The sequence below is a fragment of the Oncorhynchus kisutch genome, linkage group LG27, assembly GCF_002021735.2.
Source record: "Oncorhynchus kisutch isolate 150728-3 linkage group LG27, Okis_V2, whole genome shotgun sequence".
NCBI classification, from domain to species: Eukaryota; Metazoa; Chordata; class Actinopteri; order Salmoniformes; family Salmonidae; genus Oncorhynchus; species Oncorhynchus kisutch.
The window spans coordinates 5,273,725-5,297,175 of NC_034200.2; the positions used below are offsets into that span (position 1 = coordinate 5,273,725).

The following is a 23,451-nucleotide window of genomic DNA, read 5'->3' on the forward strand; positions in this document are numbered from 1 at the left end:
GAGATTGCAGAATAGAGCAAAGTTCTGTATCCAATCTTCAAGGAGAATAGATTAAAAGGGAAGTGTGTAGCTCTCGTAGTCGATAAACTGTATATTGACAACCAAATATTCTGAGACACAAAGACTACTCCATGGCTATTCCAAATAATACAACGTTCTCAGAGAGGAGTCGAATAATGGAACACCCAATACTAGCCATGGTAGGGATTTGTTTAATATAGATTTTTTTATTGAATCTTTATTTAACTAGGCAAGTCAGTTAATTAAGAACAAATTCTTATTTAAAATAACGGCCTACCGGGAACAGTGGGTAGAAAGACAGATTTTTACCTTGTCAGCTCGGGGATTTGATCCAGCAACCTTTCGGTTACTGGCCCAACGCTCTAACCACTAGGATTGTAATAATACCAAAAAATAGATAGAATTTTCAAATATAACTAATTGGAACACAAAAGTACGATTTCAACATGGTGGAGATAGAAACACAGCAAACAGAAGACATAGAAGGCACAGTGTGTTTTTGGTGTTTGGATAAGTGTGGCGTTAAGTGAGTGAGAAAGGAAATGGTTGCATATCCCAGAACCAATGTGTGCCTGTGAGCAGGGGTTGTGATGGAACGGTCCACAACCTTATACACTAGACACCCACCTGAACAACCCAGACACTAAAGAGAAGTCCCTATCTGTTTTATGGGCCTGCTGTAAGCCACCTGTATGCAGCCATAATGCGTTCAGACCTACTAGAGCAGCACCGCCCCCTCAAGATTCTGAGCCTGCCTGGCAGGGTTGGTCCTACAAAGCCAGAGCCCCCTGATGGGAGAGAATAATATACAAGGAAATGCTCAAAGCTGCTAATGAGAACCTTGATGACCTTGTACCTCGCTGGTGGGGATTCCGGTGGGGTACACCCACCCAGGCAGTGGCAGTGTTGGCAACACTGGCTGCGGTAACCCACGGGGAAGGGGTCACACTCGGACAATCAGAAAGGGGGCATATTATTGTGGCTCTGGTGGCACAAAATAATCAAAGGTCTGACTGCACAGAGATGCTTGGGAAAATGGTCACAATGGAGGACCAGTGTGGGTATGTGTTTCAGGGGAACGGGTTGGATCTGATCTCCATCACCTAGGACTTGACAATGGTTAATCAAATCTCCCCATTTTTGCCCATTTCTGCTCAATCTTGCATGCTTTCTCAAACAGCTGTAACTGTATATGCATTCATAAATCTTGAGTTGGGTTCTGGGATGTAACAACCTTTGAGCATCTGAGCTTATGGTTGTTTGTGGGGGGGAAAGGGGTTGTGTGTAAGAGTGTGTGTGTGTGTGTGTGTGTGTGTGTGTGTGTGTGTGTGTGTGTGTGTGTGTGTGTGTGTGTGTGTGTGTGTGTGTGTGTGTGTTTCCCACATCTGTTGCTAAGGGGTAAGGGTGTTAGGGACAATATAGGATGAATCACAATAATTGTTTTCTAAATTAATAAATTCTTGACAAAAATGTAATGCAATGGCAATCCTGGTTATAGGTGACGATACTTTTCACAAACTGCCAACATTATTTTGAATATTCATTTTAAATGATGGAAATTAAGATACGTAGGATATTTGAATATAGGTTTTTTTAATAGCAATATACAAAGCAAATTGAGGTGCTCTTGACTATAACTTCCAAATGGGGTCTGTGGATAAGGCAGCTTCGTGGAATGCACTCTGAAAACCACCCAGTGGCACAACAAGATATTTTTAGACACCGCTGTCCTCAATGGCTACATAGTTCACCGCCAGGTGAGATGATTACTGAACAAGTATTTTTTTGTAATTGGACATACAAATGACCACAGTTCCATTATGCAATTATATTAACAATATCTCACCCACCTCCCCACTCTCTCATCCTGCCCACTCCCCCATAGGTGAGGTGATTACCTACCAAAAGTTCCCAGAGAACTTCATGAAAGTGCTGCTGGAAGAGCACCACACCACCCGGCGTCCATCCACTGGGGGCCCTCCTGCTGCAGACAATCCCTTACGCCTCACGGCACAACATTTAGCCTCCAAAGTCCCTCAAACTGCTGTTCAAGGCAGTTGCACACAGCGTTTTTGTTGTTCGGTCACTACATTAATATTGAAATATGGGTTATGCATATTCATAATTAAATGACAGTCAGTTTTTTTCCTTCTAATCAAATCTAGTTTTTGTTTTTCAAACACTACTACTACTTCGATAAAATAGACAAGTAACTGTAAAGGAGTGTACGTTCATACAGTGTGTTGCTAGCATACAAAAGTTGTCCTCAATCTTTGCTAAGAAAGATGTCCAGCTCCAGTTACGTTGGGAAATAATGTTCAGTTTGTGTGGTTTCTGAAAGTACAGAATAAAGAGGAATTCGTAGTAATTATACCGAACAAAAATCATTTCAAAGATTTCACTTCATATAAGGAAATGAGTCAATTTAAATAAATTCATTAGGCTCTGATCTATGGATTTCACATGACTGTGCAGGGGCCAGCCATAGGTGGGCCTGGGAGGGCATAGACCTACCAACTTGGGGGAGCCAGTCCCAGCCAATCAGAATGAGTTTTCCCCCAGAAAAGGGCTTTATTACAGACATAAATACTCCTCAGTTTCATCAGCTGTCTGCGTGACTGGTCTCGACGATCCCATAAGTGGCTGGTGTGGTTACACGCTGTCTGTGGTTGTAAGGCCAGTTGGATGTACTGCCAAATTCTCTAAAATGACTTTGGAGGCGGTTTATGGTAGAGAAATTAACATTGAATTCTCTGGCATCAGCTCTGGTGGACAATCCTGCAGTCAGCATGCCAAGTGCACGCCCAATCAAAACTTGAGACATCAGTAGCATTATGTTGTGTGACAAAACTGCATATTTTAGACCATTTATTGTCATGCTGTTTAATCAGCTTATTGATATGCCACACCTGTCAGGTGGATAGATTTCCTTGGCAAAGGAGAAATGCTCACTTACAGGAATGTAAACAAATGTGTGCACAAAATTTGAGAGAAATATGCTTTTTGTGCGTATGGAACATTTCTGGAATCTTTGATTTCAGCTAATGAAATAAGGGACCAACATTTTACATGTTGCGTTTATATTTTGTTCATTATAAGTTGTGGCATATGTTTATTTATAAGCATATTTTCTCTATCAAATTCATGACTGAAATTTACTTTCCACAAACATGACCATGAACGAGGGCTATATTCTAGGAAGCAAAGGAACAGAAAACTAATCTCCTCGGAAAGGTGTCTTGTCATCTCTTTAAAGGCCCAGTGCAATCAAATACGTGATTTTCCTGTGTTGTATATATATTTCCACACTATGATGTTGGAATAATAATAATGAAAATTATGATAATGCCCTTTTAGAGTAAGAGATGCTTCAAAAGACAGCCTGAAATTTGAACTTGTTTTGGTGGTATGGAGTTTTGGCCTACTTGGTGAATTTGGCCTACTAGGCAGTAAATTAGTAAATAGACCAATAAGAGAGTTCCAAACCTCTCTGACAATACCAGCTAGATTTCAGTTTTCCCCTCCCCACTCAGACCACACACAGACAGTCCTAGTAAAATTATTGCTTGAGAAAATGCTCTTTTTGACCATTTTAATGGAAAACAATCATAGCAAGGTCCTTAATGGTGACCCAGAAATGATTTGATATTGAGATAAAAACAGCTGCATTGGACCTTTACAGTAATGTGTTATAGACAAAGTTAACATGCAAACAGGAAGACCACAGATGAGTTGCGTGAGCAAATCAGTTTTTTTTATTCAATTTTTTTTATATATATAATTCAGAACAGCAAGAGTCAATTATGGCAACAATAAAATGTGCATAAAACAAATCTGAAGACAAGAAGTAGTACATTATTCTGTAGCAACTATAAGCAAAAAAAAGTAAGTTTTCACACATACTAAACAGTCAAGCATGTATGCCCCCGGCAGGGAAGAAAGACCTTGGTTTAAGCTGAGAGACAGTGAAATCTGCCCACGCAGCTCTGGTTGGTTTGGAGAAAGGGACACTTTGGTTCCATAGCACTTATACAGCGACCTCGAGTCAGAAATAGGATGACCTTGACTGAAGACGGTTACATTCATTTGAAAGAGTATTTACCTATACATTTGGTATGGTGGGGAGCCTTCACCTGCTGAGTGCACAGTTGGCTGGTAGCATCAGCTGTGCCCTGTGAGTCCATGTTGACTTGAGTGATCTTACGGTAATTAGAGAATATTTCTGGGGTGGTTTTGTGTTAACGTTACATTTTATTCTTGAGAACTCATGTAGTTTCTTGGTAAAAAATGTATATCACAAGTGCAAGTGTTCGATTACTTGTCTAAAGTCTTATTTCCCTTCTCCCCAAACATATTTTTGTAAATTGAAAATATAAACATTCTATATCTACTTATATAGATTGTTTACATTTGTGTTCTTTTTTACATGCATTGAAACTAAAATTTGAAATGGTTTTGTTTATATATATTTTTTAGTTATTGTACCGTAGGGCTAGACATGAATGGCCTGTTACCAGATCTGCAATATGGACAATATATGATATTTATTGTATATCATATACTACAACGGGAGTGAGTGGGAGTGAATGTGGGGATTACGCCCCTTGAGGATTTCCTGGCAAACTACTAGCCACTGACAAAAGCTTAAAAACGCATATCTTTTTCTGAATGCATTGGCCTAGAAAATGACACCATTTTCTTTCTTTTTGCAAGCAAATTTGTTTAGCTGGTCTATCCGTTTTTATTTTTTATTTAAATTAACCTAAAAAAGTACTTATCATTATAGAATTTTTTATTCAAAATAATATCTCAATATGATAAATGTTTTTTTTTCTCTCTGTTCATTGACTATGTACAGAAGTGCAAAAAGTCAACCTTCGTCCCTTAGGTTAGAGTTCGTTCATCTGCAGCATTACCGACCTTCCCGATTCAGCAAAGTCCACTACCTCACCTCTACTCTCACCATTCACCAAACTCCAGAGACCCATCTATCTCACTGTTCATTTTGCGCTGACATTCAGGGCAATCTTAAGAAATATTAAAACAATATATATATATATAGTTTTTAATGGATACAGTAGAAAATAACTTTTTGTTCCTTCTCTAAACATGGACAATCTAAATTTCGACACAATATACACTACCGGTCAAAAGTTTTGGAACGCCTACTCATTCAAGTGTTTTTCTTTATTTAAAAAAAACTATTTTCTACACTGTAGAATAATAGTGAAGACATCAAACTATGAAATGACACATATGGAATCATGTAGTAACCAAAAAAGTGTTCAACAAATCCAAATATATTTTGTATTTGAGATTCTTCAAATAGCCACGCTTTGCCTTGATGACAGCTTTGCAGACGCTTGGCATTCTCTCAACCAGCTTCACCTGGAATGCTTTTCCAACAGTCTTGAAGGAGTTCCCACATATGCTGAGCACAATGTAGAAAATAATTAAAAGAAAAACCCTTGAATGAGTAGGTGTTCTAAAACATTTTACAGATAGCGTGTTTTCAAACAAGATCTCGACTTGTAGCTAGTTAAAACATTAGTTTTCAGCCAGAGTAGATGCCTCGGCAACACACCAACTGACGCCGTTCATTGTATCAATATCAAAAGGTCGTTGATCAACATGTTTGATCAACTTCTTCAGGCGTCCAGCTACAAGAATGATGTGAATACTTATTCTGATTCCACATATTATTATTAATCATTAGTATGGTTTGAAAATCCAAATCTCTAAATTTACAACGGCTATATAATAATGTTGTCAAGTAGAATATAATAAGGCAGAAATCTACAAACTAAATATTCAAATAGATTAAAATCCTTAAGTAATACATAACACATGAGTTCAATGAAATTTAAGAGTAAATTGTTACTTGAGAAAAAAAACTAAACCAAAACATTATAAGGTGTATGTATGTGTACGGACTATAATATATAATTGGTGTTCATTGCCTGTATGGTGATTGAAAGTACATTTGATTGGGATGGAACCCAGTCCTGTAATCTAAGGCTTCAATAGAAGTACAATACAATCAGTAAAGAGATCTTACACCTCAGTCAAAACAACAAAACAAAATCACAGAACATAATGGCGTGTGAAAACAAGGGTTTTGAAATGAAATCTCTGTTCCCCCAATTCTGTGTCGAACCTTCCTTGAATTTGGCCATATACTCCGGTAACCCTTCGTGCATGAGCAGAACTGTGCTTCGGTATCCTGAATCAGTTCAAATCTGATCAAAAAAGTGAGATACTTTTTTCTTCTGTTTGATAAATTCACATCAAATTAGTTATTTGTTGTATTACCTCAATTGAAGTAAAATGTGTCTATTGAGAGGTAATAGTTCTGATAAATAAAGCAGAAACAGAAAGGCAAAACAAAAACAAATTGATAAAAGGCACCTCTATTTTTTTATCATTGCAAGAGAGATCAAAGGCTGGAGAGGAACCCATTCCTAATTATCAACCAAAAATCAAATGGCACAATATATATATATATATATAAAGAAAATACACAATGGAGAAATTATGTAAAAAACTAAACTCGAGCCATAAAAACACATATCTTAGGTAAACAGAATAACACTGCTGAAATAACACTCTGGTTTGGGATGTATGGCCTCTATGGCACACATTAGGTGGTTAAAGCTAGCATGGCTGTGCTTTCAAAGGTACACAGGTGTGTTTCTTACCCAGAACATTCATATGTCCCTGACCCTCATTTTATCATCTAGCTTCACTAGAAGCCTTTTTAAAAACAGAAAACTGTACATGCTAAAATGTGTTGTGCCTTTCTGATTTCAATTCAAATTCAAGGTGCACATTTGCAATGTTTTTTTTGTTGTAAACCATGAAAACAAATGTATTAATTTAAAAACAAAAAACAAATAAAAAATGCTGTCTTGGTCTACCGACGTACCAACACAGTATTCTGTACGTTAGACGCCACAACATCTCGCTCTAAGCCTCATGTGTGTGCAAAAAAATGTAAGAAAGAAATTGTGTTTGAACACACAGGTGTATTGTGAATGTACTCAGTGTCTGTCAGCATGGATAGACAGACACTCCTCTTCTCAGCTGGGTGATGCCTTGGAGGACAAGGAGGTGTGTGTGTGTGTGTGTGTGTGTGTGTGTGTGTGTGTGTGTGTGTGTGTGTGTGTGTGTGTGTGTGTGTGTGTGTGTGTGTGTGTGTGTGTGTGTGTGTGTGTGTGTGTGTGTGTGTGTGTGTGTGTGTGTGTGTATGTGTGTCATGGTATCGACTGGGCACACCGATGTTGGCATGTGTGACAAGAACAGCATTACGGAGCGACTGAGAGATGACGACCGATTCTCCTCCTGTCCATTGCTTGACATTCTGAACATTATAGACATAAAGGCTGAACTCTTTAGGCTTGTACAGTGCCAACACACAGTCATTTGATCTGCAAAACAAGAGACAAGTAATGACATTTTGTTTTTTAAGTTAGAAAAGTTATTTTCATTATGTAGCTCGTCTTCCAAGATCTGGATCTTATTTTTGTTCGCTGAAAGGTTGCTTAAATCGGCAATCTGCAGTTTAATCAATAACCTGGCGGCCACCCTGACACTGCTTTGGTAAAAGCTGAAAGATGGATCTGGAAAAATAGAACCAATCTCAAATTCATAGACAAAGCACTGGATGTAAGGACTGACGATCCATCATATCAAAATTGTTTATGTTATTACCATCAAGGACCACTTTGGAAACAAGTGTTTAAATATATACTTTCAAATGCTATCGTCTGGAAATCTTGCTGTGTAATGTTTTTACCCAAACAAATCAAAATTCAATGTTTTCATGTGCATTGTTTACCAATATTGGATGAAAACACGCTTATAATTTGGATTCTGATGGGGTACAAGAGTTAAACTAAGCTCATGAGGCATCTATAAGTAATATTCTTCAAGAATCAATGGGTATATATTCATTTCAATGTCCAAAAATGTATGATTGCCGAAAGCCCCTTTAAATGTATAAAAATAAATGAAACACACTAGCTGCACAGTTAAACATACTGTAGCGAAACCGAGATGAATAGAAACTCACTGTTCTTGACTCGAACTACATTTGAGTCAGATACTTGTGACTACTCAGATGATCGGCAGAAATGATTGGAATCTGGGGGTGGGGACAGAGCAGAGAAATCAAACACAGCAAACATCTTACGCATCAGACATCCACTAGCCCCACTACCACACATCAGCAGGTTTAACCACATTTCTGAGTTCATTACCGAAAAGGAGATGAAGATAAGACAAAATGTGGTTACAATGTTGCATAGATAAAACAAAGCATTTTATAGGATCACTGAAACCTGCTAATCAACGGCCAAGCATCATTTTTGGAATGTTTGGCAAGGGGAGGGTGGAGGAAGGGGGTGGAAGGAAGAAAAGAAAATGTCAGTCGCTAGTGAGGTGTCTCCTCGTGCAAACTTAAGTCCTACAGCTTGTTGACCTGCAGCCAGGGGTTGGAACCGAAATTATTTTCCAATCATTTTGTATTGTTTTTTTTCTTTCCGTTCCACTGTTCAAACCTGTAAAATAAAGTTCTGAACTGGTTCGGACCCCAAAAAAATATTGGTTTATATCGTTCCTTTTTAAACCTCAGAATTTTTTTTTGTTTTTTACATTAGCTCGACATTAAATGACTTCACAAATCAGTGAGGATAGAGCAGTATGGAGCAGGCAAGCTGTAGTTGTTTAGATCCACGATGGACAGACAAGTGTAGGGCGCGAGAAGCGACTTCAAGGGTGGGTGGGGGGAGAGCGAGACAGGGTGAAGGAGGAGGCTTGGTTTGAAGCTCTGGGCATATTGTTATGACATGCATTATCTCAATTAGGCCCACAGAACTATACCTACGGAAGAACGGCTTCTATGGAAAATCTTTGAATGTCTATTGAACTTCCGAGAGTTAACATTGGACCAGCGCTAGCAGGCTATCTAGCTAACAAGCTTGTGTGTGCAGAGTGGCACCATAATTAAAAACAATAGTTAATCAATCCAATGTGAAATGTAAAAGTTATAATATCGAAAAAGTGAATACATTTTTCCCTAATTAAAAATCTCTCCCTAATTTCTGAATCACGCTTGTCAGTAGGTTACAGTAGCCTAAGCTTCAGAGGGGGAGGGGCAGGTTTCCTACATGCTCACACTGGCAAATATTTTCAGCTGTCAGGCAGACAGACACTGGAATAAGTTCCTGGGTGACAGAGGGAGGGCTTTGCATAGCTGCCTTGTGGTATTTTTTGGGGGGGACTGAAACGTAACATAATAGTATTAACCGGTTCCCATGCTTTTAAAATAACAGTTCTGAACAGGAACAGTATAGATCACTTTCCTTCCTGGTTCTGATTCTGTCTTGGGGGGTGTTCAGTTCTGTTCCCTGCAGTTAGTTAAGCATACATTATTTCCCTTGGGATAATAAAGTTTCAACTAAAGTCTTTAACTTTAAGGGTTGTTGCACTCCCATTACATTATACGGAAAATATGTTCATATTTCACTATGTACATACATTCTTTCCCTTGTCCTATTTGACCACATACAGTATGGTCTGAAATTATTGACACCCTTGATAAAGATGAGCATAAAATGACTTTATAAAATAAATAATTGAAAAAAAGGTAGGGGTCAAAATGATTGACACCCCTGTTTTCAATACCTTTCAACACCTCCCCTTGAGAGGATAACGGCACTGAGCCTTTTTCTAAAATGCCGAAGAACACATTGGGAGGGATCTTAGACCATTCCTCAATAAAGAATCCTTTCAGAATCCCTGATAGCCTTTGTCTGCTCTTATGGACTGCCTTCTTCAATTCAAACCACAGGTTTTCAATGGGGTTCATGTCCGGAGACTGAGATGGCCATTGCAAAATGTGGATTTTGATGTGTGCTTGGGGTTATGGTCTTGCTGGAAGATCCACTTGTGGCCAAGTTTCAGCCTCCTGGCAGAGGCAACCAGGTTTTTGGGCAAAAATATCCTGGTACTGGGGAAAGTTCATGATGCCGTTGACCTTATCAAGGGCCCCAGGACAAGTGGAAGCAAAATGGCCCCATAACATCAAAGATCCACCACCATATTTTACAGTAGGAACGGGGTCCTTTTCTGTTCATGCATTCTAATTTCAACACCAAACCCACCAGTGGTGTGCGTGGCCATTGAGCTCAATTTTCATGACAAATGTAAATGCCTGGAGTTTGCTAAACAACATTGGCACTTGGATTGGAACTGGTGCGTTGGTCAAATGACATGTAAATAGAGCTCTTTGACATCTTTATCAAGGGAGTCAGTCATTTCTGACCCCACCTGTATCTCCTCACTCAAGGGCCTAAGCAGCAGAAGAAGAAAAAGTGGAGTCCTCAGACACCGTAATAGCTTTGACTGCATGTAGGCAGCAGCAGAAAAACATAGGCCGAGCACCAAATGGCACAGAGAGCAACTGCTGCACCTACTGTGCAAAACGCTTGACAAAAACAAGGAAAACTACCTAATACATACCAATTGCATGTATTCGTTGGTAGTCAACTTTGATAAGGAAGAGTCCTCAAAATGAGAAAGGACAAAGATCAAGGTTAAAATGACGTCAAACATGAACGACATACAGTAAATGTCTCCCCAGAATGACTAGTTAATGACATATATAACTTGTTTAATAACTACATTCAAAGTTTACCATTACCATGATACATAGATGTACTGTCCTAATAACCTTTCATTAAACGGTTATACGCAACAACCAGTGTAGGCCAACAAGAGGGAGACTGTCTCCCATCCCATCCCTAGCAGAAAGGGAAGCACCTACAGAACCTCCATGTGCACTGTGCGTGAAAGGCAGACCCCTTGTATTCAGTATTTAGACCCCTTGACTTTTTCCACATTTTGTTACATTACAGCCTTAATCTAAAATGTATGAAATAAAACAAAATTTCATTTCAGACCCTTTACTGAATTTTTTGTTGAAGCACCTTTTGCAGCGATTATAGTCTCGAGTCCTCTTGGGTATGACGCTACAAGCTTGGCACACCTGTATTTGGGGAGTTTGTCCCATTCTTTGCAGATCCTCTCAAGCTCTGTCAGGTTGGATGGGGAGCGTCGCTGCACAGCAATTTTCAGATCTCTCCAGAAATGTTTGATCGGGTTCAAGTCCGGGCTCTTGCTGGGCCACTCAAGGACATTCAGAGACTTGTTCCAAAGCCACTCCTGCATTGTCTTGGCTGTGTGCTTAGGGTCATTGTCCTGTTGGAAGGTGAACCTTCACCTCAGTCTGAGGTCCTGAGCTTCATCAAGGATGTCTCCATACTTTACTCCGTTCATCTTTCCCTCGATCCTTAGTCTCTCAGTCCCTGCCGCTGAAAAACATCCCCACACCATGATGCTGCCACCACCATGCTTCACCGTAGGGATGGTGCCAGGTTTCCTCCAGACGTGACGCTTGTTTCATCAGACCAGAGAATCGTGTTTGTCATGGTCTGAGAGTCTTTAGGTGCCTTCTGGCAAACACCAAGCGGGCTGTCATGTGCCTTTTACTGAGGAGTGGCCTCCGTCTGGCCACTTTACCATAAAGGCCTGATTGGTGGAGTGTTGCAGAGATTGTTGTCCTTCTGGAAGGTTCTCCCATCTCCACAGAGAAATCTGGAGCTCTGTGAGAGTGATCATTGTGTTCTTGGTCACCTCCCTGACCAAGGCCCTTTTCCCCCAATTTCTCATTTTAGAAAGATTCTTGGTGGTTCCAAACTTCTTCCATTTAAGAATGATGGAGGCCACTGTGTCCTTGGGGACTTTCAATGCTGCAGAAATGTTTTGGTACCCTTCTCCCAGATCTGTGCCACAAAACAATCCTGTCTTGGAGCTCTACGGACAATTCCTTCGACCTCATGGCTAGGTTTTGCTCTGGCATGCACTGTCAATTGTTGGACCTTATAAAGACAGGTGTGTGCCTTTCTAAATCATGTCCAATCAATTGATTTTACCACAAGTGGACTCCAATCAAGTTGTAGAAACATCTCAAGGATGATCAATTAGAAACAGGATGCACCTGAGCTCAATTCTGAGACTCATAGCAAAGGATCTGAATACTGATGTAAATAAGGTATTTCTGTTTTTTGATTTTAATACGTTTGCAAAAAAAATGAAAAAACTGTTTTTGTTTTGTCATTATGTGGTATTTTGTGTAGATTGATGAGGGGGAAAAATATATTCATCCATTTTAGAATAAGGCTGTAATGTAACAAAAGGGTTTGAATACTTTCCAAATGCTCTGTACAAGAGAGAGAGAGAGAGAGAGAGAGAGAGAGAGAGAGAGAGGAGCAAACCTGATTGGCTGAGGAGGTTGCGAAGGGAACGCTTGTGGCAGATGTGGTGGCTGCAGACGCTTGCGTACCACCGTGCATCATGGGTACTTTTGTCAAAAGGGAAAATCAGGTAAGCAAAAACCCATAGAGGAGTAGAGTGTGGCCAATTGGGCGCCAGGCAAACGTGAGGGACAGGTGAGGGGGAAGAGGGGCAAGGGCCCGATTCTAATTCAATAACTCACTTCCTTTTTCTCTGCCCTCGCTGATGCATACTCAAAGATCTGAGAGGATTGGATATGTGTAAGCAATATGATGCAGACAAGACCTAGCCTAGAAGAAGGTTGGGTTGGCAGTAACCACATTGCTTAAACACTTCTAGTCCTTTCTGATCTGAGAAGGGAAAGACACGAGGGAGAGGAGAAGGGAGTAAGTTATATGATTGGAATCTAGCCATGGGTGTTAAAGGGATAGGGATTTCAGACTGGTACATCTGTGGATGGCATATTACGGTTATACCAGACAAAAGCGGTATAGAGTCTAAGGAATATTTACAGTAACATGTTTGGTAGTACACCTGAAACAGAATAAAACTTACATTAAAACATACACTGAGTGCACAAAACATTAGGAACACCTGCTCTTGCCATGACAGACTGACCATGCTAATCCAGGTGAAAGCTACAGTATGATCCCTTATTGATGTCACCTGTTAAATCCACTTCAATCAGTGTAGATGAAGAGGAGGAGACAGGTTAAGGAGGATTTTTAAGCCTTGAGACAATTGAGACATGGATTGTGTATGTGCCATTCAGAGGGTGAAAGGGCAAGACAAAATATGCTTTTGAACGGGGTATGGTTGAAGGTGCCAAGTGCACTAATTTGAGTATGTCAAGAACTGCAACGCGGCTGAGTTTTTCACGCTCAACAGTTTCCTGTGTGTATCAAGAATGGTCCACCACCACCCAAAGGATATGCAGGCAACTTGACACAACTGTGAGAAGCATCGGAGTCAACATGGGCCAGCATCCCTGTGGAACGCTTTCGACACCTTGTAGTCCGTGTGTCAACGAATTGAGACTGTTCTGAGGGCAAAAGGGGGTGCAACTTAATATTAGGAAGGTATTCCTAATGTTTTTCACACTCAATGTATATCGCAAGTATTACAATGTATAGTTATGACTAAACACAGCATTATTCTTTTTAAATGACAAATTAAATGTGCAAATGAGTATATATTATATGCCACAACCAACCCTGTGACTCTGTCAAAGCAAAGGCAGATCCAACTACATGTGGATCTGACCATACTGAGGATTATTAAATGGAGGGAAATTTAAACTATTAGCCTGATCCTAGAACTGTTTGTGATGTCTTGCCAACTCCTATGGTTATTGAGTGCTCCTATCTTCCTAACTCCTATGGTCACTCGTGTGACAACGACCCTAGCAGTTGACTAGACAGCACAAAAAAGTGGGAATCATGCCGTAAAACTATATGGGTTCACTCAGATGTGATGGTTAGATAGATTGATGTGCGAGTCACTGGCAAGGCTGAAGGCTAATTGGTGGAGAAGGAAAGCTGGAACCTACCAACACCGGCGGTGGGGGTCATGCAGAATATTGAGCCTGCCCAAATGCACATCATGCAGTGCAACAGGAAGTGTGCAACAGGAAGTGGATTGGAAAAGGGGGAGAGAAATCAAAACAGCCCGTCACAAGGTTCGTTAGAATGAAGGAAGAGATCAGGTTAATTAATTAACTGGACCAGTAACACAGTAAGTAGTCATCAGTGGAAATACAGGTGTGCTGACCAGGGTTGGGGTAAATTCCATTTCAATTCCAGTTATTTCAGAATGTAAACCTAATTCCAATTCCAATTTAACACATATCTCATTGAAAACCATTGAAGAGAATTGGAATTGGAATTTCAGTGTTTCTAAATTGACTGGAATTGAAATGGAATTAACCCCAACCCTGGTGCTGACTAAACTAGCCAATAAGGAGAATCAGGTAGAGAGTCAACACAGATCAGATAAAAACATGGATATTAATGTGCAATAAACAGTGATAATAATAGTAAAAGCAATCATCAATCAATGAATGTAAATAGTTAAAGTCATAAAAATAATCATAATAGTGACACATGGCATACACACACGCTCAAGACAGAATCACAAAAAGTGTAGCAGTTGAATATGGAAGCAGGACATACATTATGTTGCCAAACAGATGCAAGAGGACAGAAAGGAGAAACGTCCCAATGCAGTCTCCATCTGACCACATGCACAGCCCCCAGCCCAAACCAAAGCACATTACCAGTGAGGGAACCTGAACACCTGCACCACTTTCAGATTTAGATGGCGGCGTGGAGCCTTTAACATTGTTATAACAATGTTTGCCCTGTTCACCTTCTACGTACTCTAACTCTAATGCTGAGCTCTAACTACCTTCAATGTCCATGCAGGTCTACTCGTTTTAGTTCTACGTATGACAGAGACCATATGAAAGCAACGTGGGCGCCCTGGGAGCCATACCTGAGGGGAGGAAGGCAGCCTGCTGCTGAAACTGCATGTTGGCCAAGGCGTGTTGGTACTGGAGCATGCCAGTGTTGAACATGGCAGAAGCCCCATTAGGCTTCTCCAGGGCTGCCCGCTTGGGCATGGGTGGCATGACACTATGGGGGATCCCCTGACCAGCCCCAACGGAGGGAGGGAAAGAGGGATGGGGGGAGAGAGAGAGAGAGAGATAGGAGAAACAAACAACGAGAGAGAATGAGAGAGAAAGAGGTGCGTGAGGGAGGCGTGAGAGAGAGGGTGTGTTGGAAGTAAAAACGGGAAAGAAAACAAAAAAGAGAATTGTTGTTAAGTTAGAGGATAAAAGAACATCACAACAACAAAGTGTAACCGTGTGTAACACCAGCAAGCAAGCAGCAGTCTACATAATTACTACACAAGCAAGAGCATGGCACTAACTGGGGCTACATAGCATTCATATCCATGATACAATCAGTGACTAAGCTTAATATGGAGGATATACCGTATAAATACCCCTTGCGCTGACTTAATGCAACTAAAGCAAGCATTGATCTATTAATTAAACAACAAGGCAGCTAAGAAGAGGAAGAGATAGGAAGCATAGAGAGAGAGGGGGCTGCACTGCTAGCGCCATGATCAACTGAATTATGAGCAATCTTATTAACTCAGGTGGGAATGGATCCCTACAATATGACTTTAATCCTATCCCACTCAATCAGACATGCACTTGGAACAAATACATGCATATATACTGTACATACATACTACTGATTTACAACACATTGTACATAAGCTAGAGCCATGCCACCATTTACATTTACTGTTAAAAGCTCAAATGTCCTCAACCCTCTCCTACTGTTAACATAAGCTATAGGTGATTAATTGATTGTGGCCCTTTTTACAGATTCCCATGTCGAATTGATGTTTGTTTTGGAAGCAGGTTTTTAATCGCAAACATGGTGGAGATGGTCAATTCAGTCAAAGCCGGGAAGGAAGCCACAATCAGTTTATCACAGGCAATAATGACACATATAGCAACAGGAGAAAAGAAAACACATTACGACAACAAACAATAATTAAAGTAGCTATATCTGGGTTAAGACATTGCACTACGACAAAGCCACATGCCAAGCTAAAAGGTGAAAGGTCATAGTACCAGGTCAAAGGTTGCGTCGAGGGGTCGCTTCAGTGATTTGACAGCCGACTGAGTCTTAATTAGCAGGCAGCGAGCACATGATGGCAATGGGCCAATGGGGTTCAAGCGCATTAACATAAACCAGCAAGCAGAGGTGCATCATGGGGGCAGCAGTGCAGTTCGGGTAGGTGAGAAAAAACAAACAAATAAAAAACAAATCATTGGAATGCAGTATACAAGGGGATAACATGACTAGGGCATGCACAGTGTGTAGACACTACAGTACTACGGCTGAGAGCTACAGTACAGTACATGGTCATGAGTTCAATAATGGTCTAGCTAAATCAAATACTGTGAAAATATGTAAACAAGAATCAAATGGAATGTACACTGTCATTACTTCAAAACACTGGGCATTGAGTGATATGATCACACTTTCAAATAAATATAGCTTATGAAGCATTCATAAACCCTTTATAAGGTCTACAACAAATGTCATACTTGATGAAGTGTAGTATAGGGTTTATACCACATCTGGTATAGCACCAGATATAAGGACCTGTTATATCACCTTTATATAGTGTGACATTTGCTTATAAATGATTATGAAGCATCTATGCAGGCCTTATAAAGGGTTTATGAAGACTTTATTAAGCAATATGAGCTATAGAATGTTTAAAGTGTGACAAGTGGGACTATTAAATCATCAAAAAGCCATACACTCTAATCTTTCACTGTGCACATCATAGTCATTGTCTCATTACAATGATTAAACACCACAACGTTTGTTTTTTGCTCTTCATACAAAGCATGGCAAATACTAGGAACAATAGACAAGTGTTACAACGCTAGTTTAGCTGTGGATGTTCAGCTAGAGAGGAATGACCATTGTTATATTAGACTTAGACTGCAGTCAGATAAGCACATTAAATGCATTGAATGCCAAGAGGAACCTATGCAGGGGAAGCACACATGGAGACAGAGGATGAAGATACAGATACGATCAGTTAGATCAGCTAAACGTCTGTGTTTCTTTAATCAGCTAACGCCATCAGGCAGAGAAAAAGACTGAGCCATATAATATAATAGAGATGTTGCCTGTAGGCACATATCTAAGATCAGTTTCTCTGCTTACCCTCCCCAAATCCTAACCATATCCATTGCAAAGTCAAAACCCATAACTGACCTTAGATCTGTGACTACGGGCAGCTTCATCCTACTGTGTGTATTTCCTCATTCCTACAATGCGACTGTTTCCTAGATGATCCAAGATGGCGGACTACTCACCATGGCTGCGGCGGCAGTGGCCTGGTTCACCTGATGCTGTGCAGCCTTGATCTTGGCCTGCAGGTGAGCCGGAGGGTGGAAGTACTTGCACTTCTCCCTGGAGCAGCGGCCCTTGATGTAGTCCATACACACGGTGACCGTGTTGTCGTTGGTGTCGATCATGGTGCTGTCGGAGGGGTGGGAGAAGCGACAGTCATTCTCCCCCCGGGAGCAGTTGCCCCGCTGGTACTCACGACACACCTGGCGAGGGGGAGAGGGTGTGGGGGAGGGATGAATACAAGGATATACATTGATACACACTAATTTGGTTTCCATCCAATTGGCGACAGATTTTCATGCGAATATTCTAAAATATCCACTGCCATTTATCGCATAATTAATTTTCATAATTCATATGAACACATAATTCATTCATTTTCATTAATTTCATTATCTATCAGCATTTATAAAATTGGACCAAAACTTACACAGAAAACTTTACACACAGAAACTGTACCGTCATTTCCGGACTATAAGCCGCTACTTTTTTCCCACGCTTTGAACCTCGCGGCTTATACAATGACGCGGCAAATTTATGGATTTTTCCCGCTTTCACAAGATTCATGCCGCCAAAAAACTGAGCACCGTCACATAATGTGACGTAAATCGAGCATGCTCAAACTTCCCATCATTCTGATTACGGTAGTAATTTTGTCACCCTCATCATGGCAAAGACAGAGAAATGCATATGATGCAGCTTTCAAGTTGAAGGCGATCGATCTGGCTGTTGGAAAAGGAAATAGAGCTGATGCACGGGAGCTTGGCCTTAATGAGTCGATGATAAGACGTTGGAAACAGCAGCGTGAGGAACTGACTGAAAAAAGACAACAAAAGCTTGAGGGAAGAAAAGCAGATGGCCCGAACTAGAAAATAAGCTTGAAGACTGGGTCAACACACAGAGAGCAGACGGCCGAGATGTTTCAACTGAGGCTATTCAATTCCAACACCGAAGTAGATGACTTCAGTGGTTTCAGTGCACAGGAGGAGGAAGATAGTGACCAATGACTTTCTTGGTAGGCTACTGTTTAATTTTTGTTACAAGCCGTGTTTCGTTAAAGCCTATTTATTTTTGTTACAAGCCGTGTTTCGTTTAAAAGCCTATTTATTTTTGTTACAAGCCGTGTTTCGTTAAAGCCTATTTATTTTTGTTACAAGCCGTGTTTCGTTAAAGCCTATTTATTTTTGTTACAAGCCGTGTTTCGTTTAAAGGCTGTGTAAAGTTCATTTGTTTCAATGTACCGGTAGGCACCTGCGGTTTATAGACATGTGCGACTTATTTATGTACAAAATACATATTTTTTTATAATTCAGTGGGTGCGGCTTATATTCAGGTGCGCTTAATAGTCCAGAAATTACGGTAGATGGAAACGTGGTTAGTCATACAGACATAAGCATTGAGCAAAGTCACTGTGTGTTGGACATGGCATTTGAAGGGCAGCAGAGGGCAGCACTGGCTTTATGTTAACACAGCATGATGTGGCCTAGAATCAGCACAGGCTGCTGGAGCGGGGGGGGGGGGGGGGGGGGGAGGGTGTCCGTCAATCTGAATCGCTTACCTCCAGTCTGTCTGTCCTCATGAGTTTCTGTGCAGCTGCGGCTGCAGCATTGGGGACCTGGCCGTGGTTGGGGTGGCCTGCCATGAGGACCTGCGGGCTGGGCATGATCTCTGCCTGCATCAGGCCGGGCGATACCGGGCCCAGGTACGGGTTGAAGGCTGCTGCCGCCGCGCTGGCATTGGTGGCCAGGCCTGGTGCCATAGAGAACATAGGCTGCAAACGGGAGGAGGGGGCGGGCGGGCGGATAGAGACAAGGGTCAAAGGTGAGAGGTTATATTTCCTGGTATGTTAAATGTACTGTATTCAATGTTATGTGGCTTATCTACACTGATACTGAATTCCCTATATAGTGCACTGCTTTTAGGACTCTGCATGGTCATAAGTAGTACACTACATAGGGAATAGAGTGTCATTTGAGATGCAGCCGACTGTAAGTGTTGTCATGTAATTACTTGATGTAAACTGAACCTGTTGCTGTCTTGGACCAGGTCATAGAGACTAACCTGGATTGGCAAAGGTTGAATAAAATGAAGAGGGGTTTCAGGTCCTGGGATTCAGTCACAGTTCAGTTATATTCTTTTCCACTCACGTGTATGTGTGTGTATGTGTGTGTGTGTGCATTTGTGCGCACATTTGTGCATGTGTGTGTTCTCTCACCATTGTGTATGTGTGTGACTTCACATCCCTACTGTATTTGTCTCACCATAGGCTGTAGCTGTGTGCCGGGCATCATGGCGTTTGCGAGCTGCATCTGCTGGGCCAGCATGGCCATGTTCTTTTGTTGGATGAGGTTGTTCCTGCCGTTGATCTCCAGCTGGGTCTTTAGGTGGCCAGGAGGGTGCAGGTACTTACAGTTCTCCCTGGAACAACGGCCCTGAGAGAGGGAGAGGGAGGTGCGAAAGGGGAGTGGGTGGGGGGGGGGGGGGGGGGGGGTTGGACAGCAAGAGAGAGAAGCAATGTGTCAAAGTAAAGTAAGTTGATTCAGATTCAGACAGCACTGCTTTAAAGACGTCCTCCAGTGATTCTTGAACTTTTACTGTTGAAAAGCGATATCCCAAGTATAAATACAGTTAAGTACACACAAAAATGTTTTGAGCAAAATTGTGTTTTTTAGAGAAAACAAACTTCAAGGAGACTGCCTCGCCTGGTTCACCAACTACTTCTCAGATAGAATTCAGGGTGTCAAATCGGAGGGCCTGTTGTCCGGACCTCTGGCAGTCTCTATGGGGGTACCACAGGGTTCAATTCTCGGGCCGACTCTTTTCTCTGCATATGTCAATGATGTTGCTCTTGCTGCGGGTGATTTATTGATCCACTTCTACGCAGAAGACACCATTCTCTATACTCCTGGCCCTTCTTTAGACACTGTGTTAACAAACCTCCAAACGAGCTTCAATGCCATACAACACTCTTTCCGTGGCCTCCAACTACTCTTAAATGCTAGTAAAACTAAATGCATGCCCTTCAACCCATCGCTACTCGCACCTGCCTGCCCGACTAGCATCACTACTCTGGTCGGTTCTGACTTAGAATACGTGAACAACTACAAATACCTTGGTGTCTGGCTAGACTGTAAACTCTCCTTCCAGACTCATATTAAGCATCTCCAATCCAAAATGTAATCTAGAATCGGCTTCCTATTTCGCAACAAAGCCTCCTTCACTCACGCTGCCAAACATACCCTCGTAAAACTGACTATCCTACCGATCCTCGACTTCGGCGATGTCATTTACAAAATAGCCTCCAACACTCTACTCAGCAAACTGGATGCAATCTATCACATTGCCATCCGTTTTGTCACCAAAGCCCCATATACCACCCACTACTGCGACCTGTATGCTCTCGTCGGCTGGCCCTCACTACATATTCGTCGACCAACCCACTGGCTCCATGTCATCTATAAGTCTTTTCTAGGTAAAGCGCAGCCTTATCTCAACTCACTGGTCACTATAGCAACACCCACCCGTAGCATGCACTCCAGCAGGTATATTTCACTGGTCATCCCCAAAGCCCCAAACACCTGTCCGGCGCCGACAGAGATGGCCGCCTCGCTTCGCGTTCCTAGGAAACTATGCAGTTTTTTGTTTTTTTACGTGTTATTTCTTACACTAGTACCCCAGGTCATCTTAGGTTTCATCACATACAGCCGAGAAGAACTACTGAATATAAGATCAGCGTCAACTCACCACCAGTACGACCAAGAATATGTTTTTCGCGATGCGGATCCTGTGTTCTGCCTTACAACCAGCGCCACGGGATGGTTCCCATGCAGCGACCCAAAAAAACGACTCAGAAAAAGAGGGAAACGAAGCGGTCTTCTGGTCAGACTCCGGAGACGGGCACATCGTGCACCACTCCCTAGCATTCTTCTTGCCAATGTCCAGTCTCTTGACAACAAGGTTGATGAAATCCGAGCAAGGGTAGCATTCCAGAGGGACATCAGAGACTGTAACGTTCTCTGTTTCACGGAAACGTGGCTCACTGGAGAGACGCAATCCGAAGCGGTGCAGCCAGCGGGTTTCTCCACGCATCGCGCGGACAGAAACGAACATCTTTCTGGTAAGAAGAGGGGCGGGGGCGTATGCCTTATGGCCAACGTGACATGGTGTGATGAAAGAAACATACAGGAACTCAAATCCTTCTGTTCACCTGATTTAGAATTCCTCACAATCAAATGTAGACCGCATTATCTACCAAGAGAATTCTCTTCGATTATAATCACAGCCGTATATATCCCCCCCCAAGCAGACACATCGATGGCTCTGAACGAACTTTATTTAACTCTCTGCAAACTGGAAACGATTTATCCGGAGGCTGCATTCATTGTAGCTGGGGATTTTAACAAGGCTAATCTGAAAACAAGACTCCCTAAATTTTATCAGCATATCGATTGCGCAACCAGGGGTGGAAAGACCCTGGATCATTGTTACTCTAACTTCCGCGACGCATATAAGGCCCTGCCCCGCCCCCCTTTCGGAAAAGCTGACCACGACTCCATTTTGTTGATCCCTGCCTACAGACAGAAACTAAAACAAGAAGCTCCCACGCTGAGGTCTGTCCAACGCTGGTCCGACCAAGCTGACTCCACACTCCAAGACTGCTTCCATCACGTGGACTGGAAGATGTTTCGTATTGCGTCAGCCAACAACATTGACGAATACGCTGATTCGGTGTGCGAGTTCATTAGAACGTGCGTTGAAGATGTTGTTCCCATAGCAACGATTAAAACATTCCCCAACCAGAAACCGTGGATTGATGGCAGCATTCGTGTGGAACTGAAGGCGCGAACCACTGCTTTTAATCAGGGCAAGGTGTCTGGTAACATGACTGAATACAAACAGCGCAGCTATTCCCTCCGCAAGGCTATCAAACAAGCTAAGCGCCAGTACAGAGACAAAGTAGAATCTCAATTCAACGGCTCAGACACAAGAGGCATGTGGCAGGGTCTACAGTCAATCACGGACTACAGGAAGAAACCCAGCCCAGTCACGGACCAGGATGTCTTGCTCCCAGGCAGACTAAACAACTTTTTTGCCCGCTTTGAGGACAATACAGTGCCACTGACACGGCCTGCAACGAAAACATGCGGTCTCTCCTTCACTGCAGCCGAAGTGAGTAAGACATTTAAACGTGTTAACCCTCGCAAGGCTGCAGGCCCAGACGGCATCCCCAGCCGCGCCCTCAGAGCATGCGCAGACCAGCTGGCCGGTGTGTTTACGGACATATTCAACCAATCCCTATACCAGTCTGCTGTTCCCACATGCTTCAAGAGGGCCACCATTGTTCCTGTTCCCAAGAAAGCTAAGGTAACTGAGCTAAACGACTACCGCCCCGTAGCACTCACATCCGTCATCATGAAGTGCTTTGAGAGACTAGTCAAGGACCATATCACCTCCACCCTACCTGACACCCTTGACCCACTCCAATTTGCTTACCGCCCAAATAGGTCCACAGACGATGCAATCTCAACCACACTGCACACTGCCCTAACCCATCTGGACAAGAGGAATACCTATGTGAGAATGCTGTTCATCGACTACAGCTCGGCATTCAACACCATAGTACCCTCCAAGCTCGTCATCAAGCTCGAGACCCTGGGTCTCGACCCCGCCCTGTGCAACTGGGTACTGGACTTCCTGACGGGCCGCCCCCAGGTGGTGAGGGTAGGCAACAACATCTCCTCCCCGCTGATCCTCAACACTGGGGCCCCACAAGGGTGCGTTCTGAGCCCTCTCCTGTACTCCCTGTTCACCCACGACTCCAACTCAATCATCAAGTTTGCGGACGACACAACAGTGGTAGGCTTGATTACCAACAACGACGAGACGGCCTACAGGGAGGAGGTGAGGGCCCTCGGAGTGTGGTGTCAGGAAAATAACCTCACACTCAACGTCAACAAAACTAAGGAGATGATTGTGGACTTCAGGAAACAGCAGAGGGAACACCCCCCCCATCCACATCGATGGAACAGTAGTGGAGAGGGTAGCAAGTTTTAAGTTCCTCGGCATACACATCACAGACAAACTGAATTGGTCCACTCACACAGACAGCATCGTGAGGAAGGCG

The 23,451-nt window shown here is 42.4% G+C and overlaps 1 protein-coding gene across 30 annotated transcripts in view; it reads right to left on the bottom strand.

The window, feature by feature from the left end:
• Positions 1 to 3,753: 3,753 nt before the first annotated feature.
• The window catches only part of mbnl1 (muscleblind-like splicing regulator 1), a 104,781-nt gene continuing 85,083 nt past the window's right edge, over positions 3,754 to 23,451 (bottom strand). For 4 of the 30 annotated variants that reach the window (XM_031806998.1, XM_031807000.1, XM_031806997.1 and 1 more), the window contains 11 exons: positions 19,589 to 19,759; positions 19,338 to 19,388; positions 18,886 to 19,098; positions 17,291 to 17,530; positions 16,025 to 16,078; positions 14,869 to 15,022; positions 13,925 to 13,960; positions 12,357 to 12,442; positions 10,543 to 10,587; positions 8,093 to 8,164; positions 3,754 to 7,448 (listed from right to left, as the gene is read on the bottom strand). In XM_031806998.1, the coding sequence (XP_031662858.1) occupies positions 8,108 to 8,164; positions 10,543 to 10,587; positions 12,357 to 12,442; positions 13,925 to 13,960; positions 14,869 to 15,022; positions 16,025 to 16,078; positions 17,291 to 17,530; positions 18,886 to 19,098; positions 19,338 to 19,388; positions 19,589 to 19,759 (1,107 nt within the window). In that variant the 3' untranslated portion in view covers positions 3,754 to 7,448; positions 8,093 to 8,107. The remainder of the gene's footprint in view (positions 7,449 to 8,092; positions 8,165 to 10,542; positions 10,588 to 12,356; positions 12,443 to 13,924; positions 13,961 to 14,868; positions 15,023 to 16,024; positions 16,079 to 17,290; positions 17,531 to 18,885; positions 19,099 to 19,337; positions 19,389 to 19,588; positions 19,760 to 23,451) is intronic. The other 26 variants (XM_031807002.1, XM_031807001.1, XM_031807006.1 and 23 more) reach the window with 23 other exon arrangements.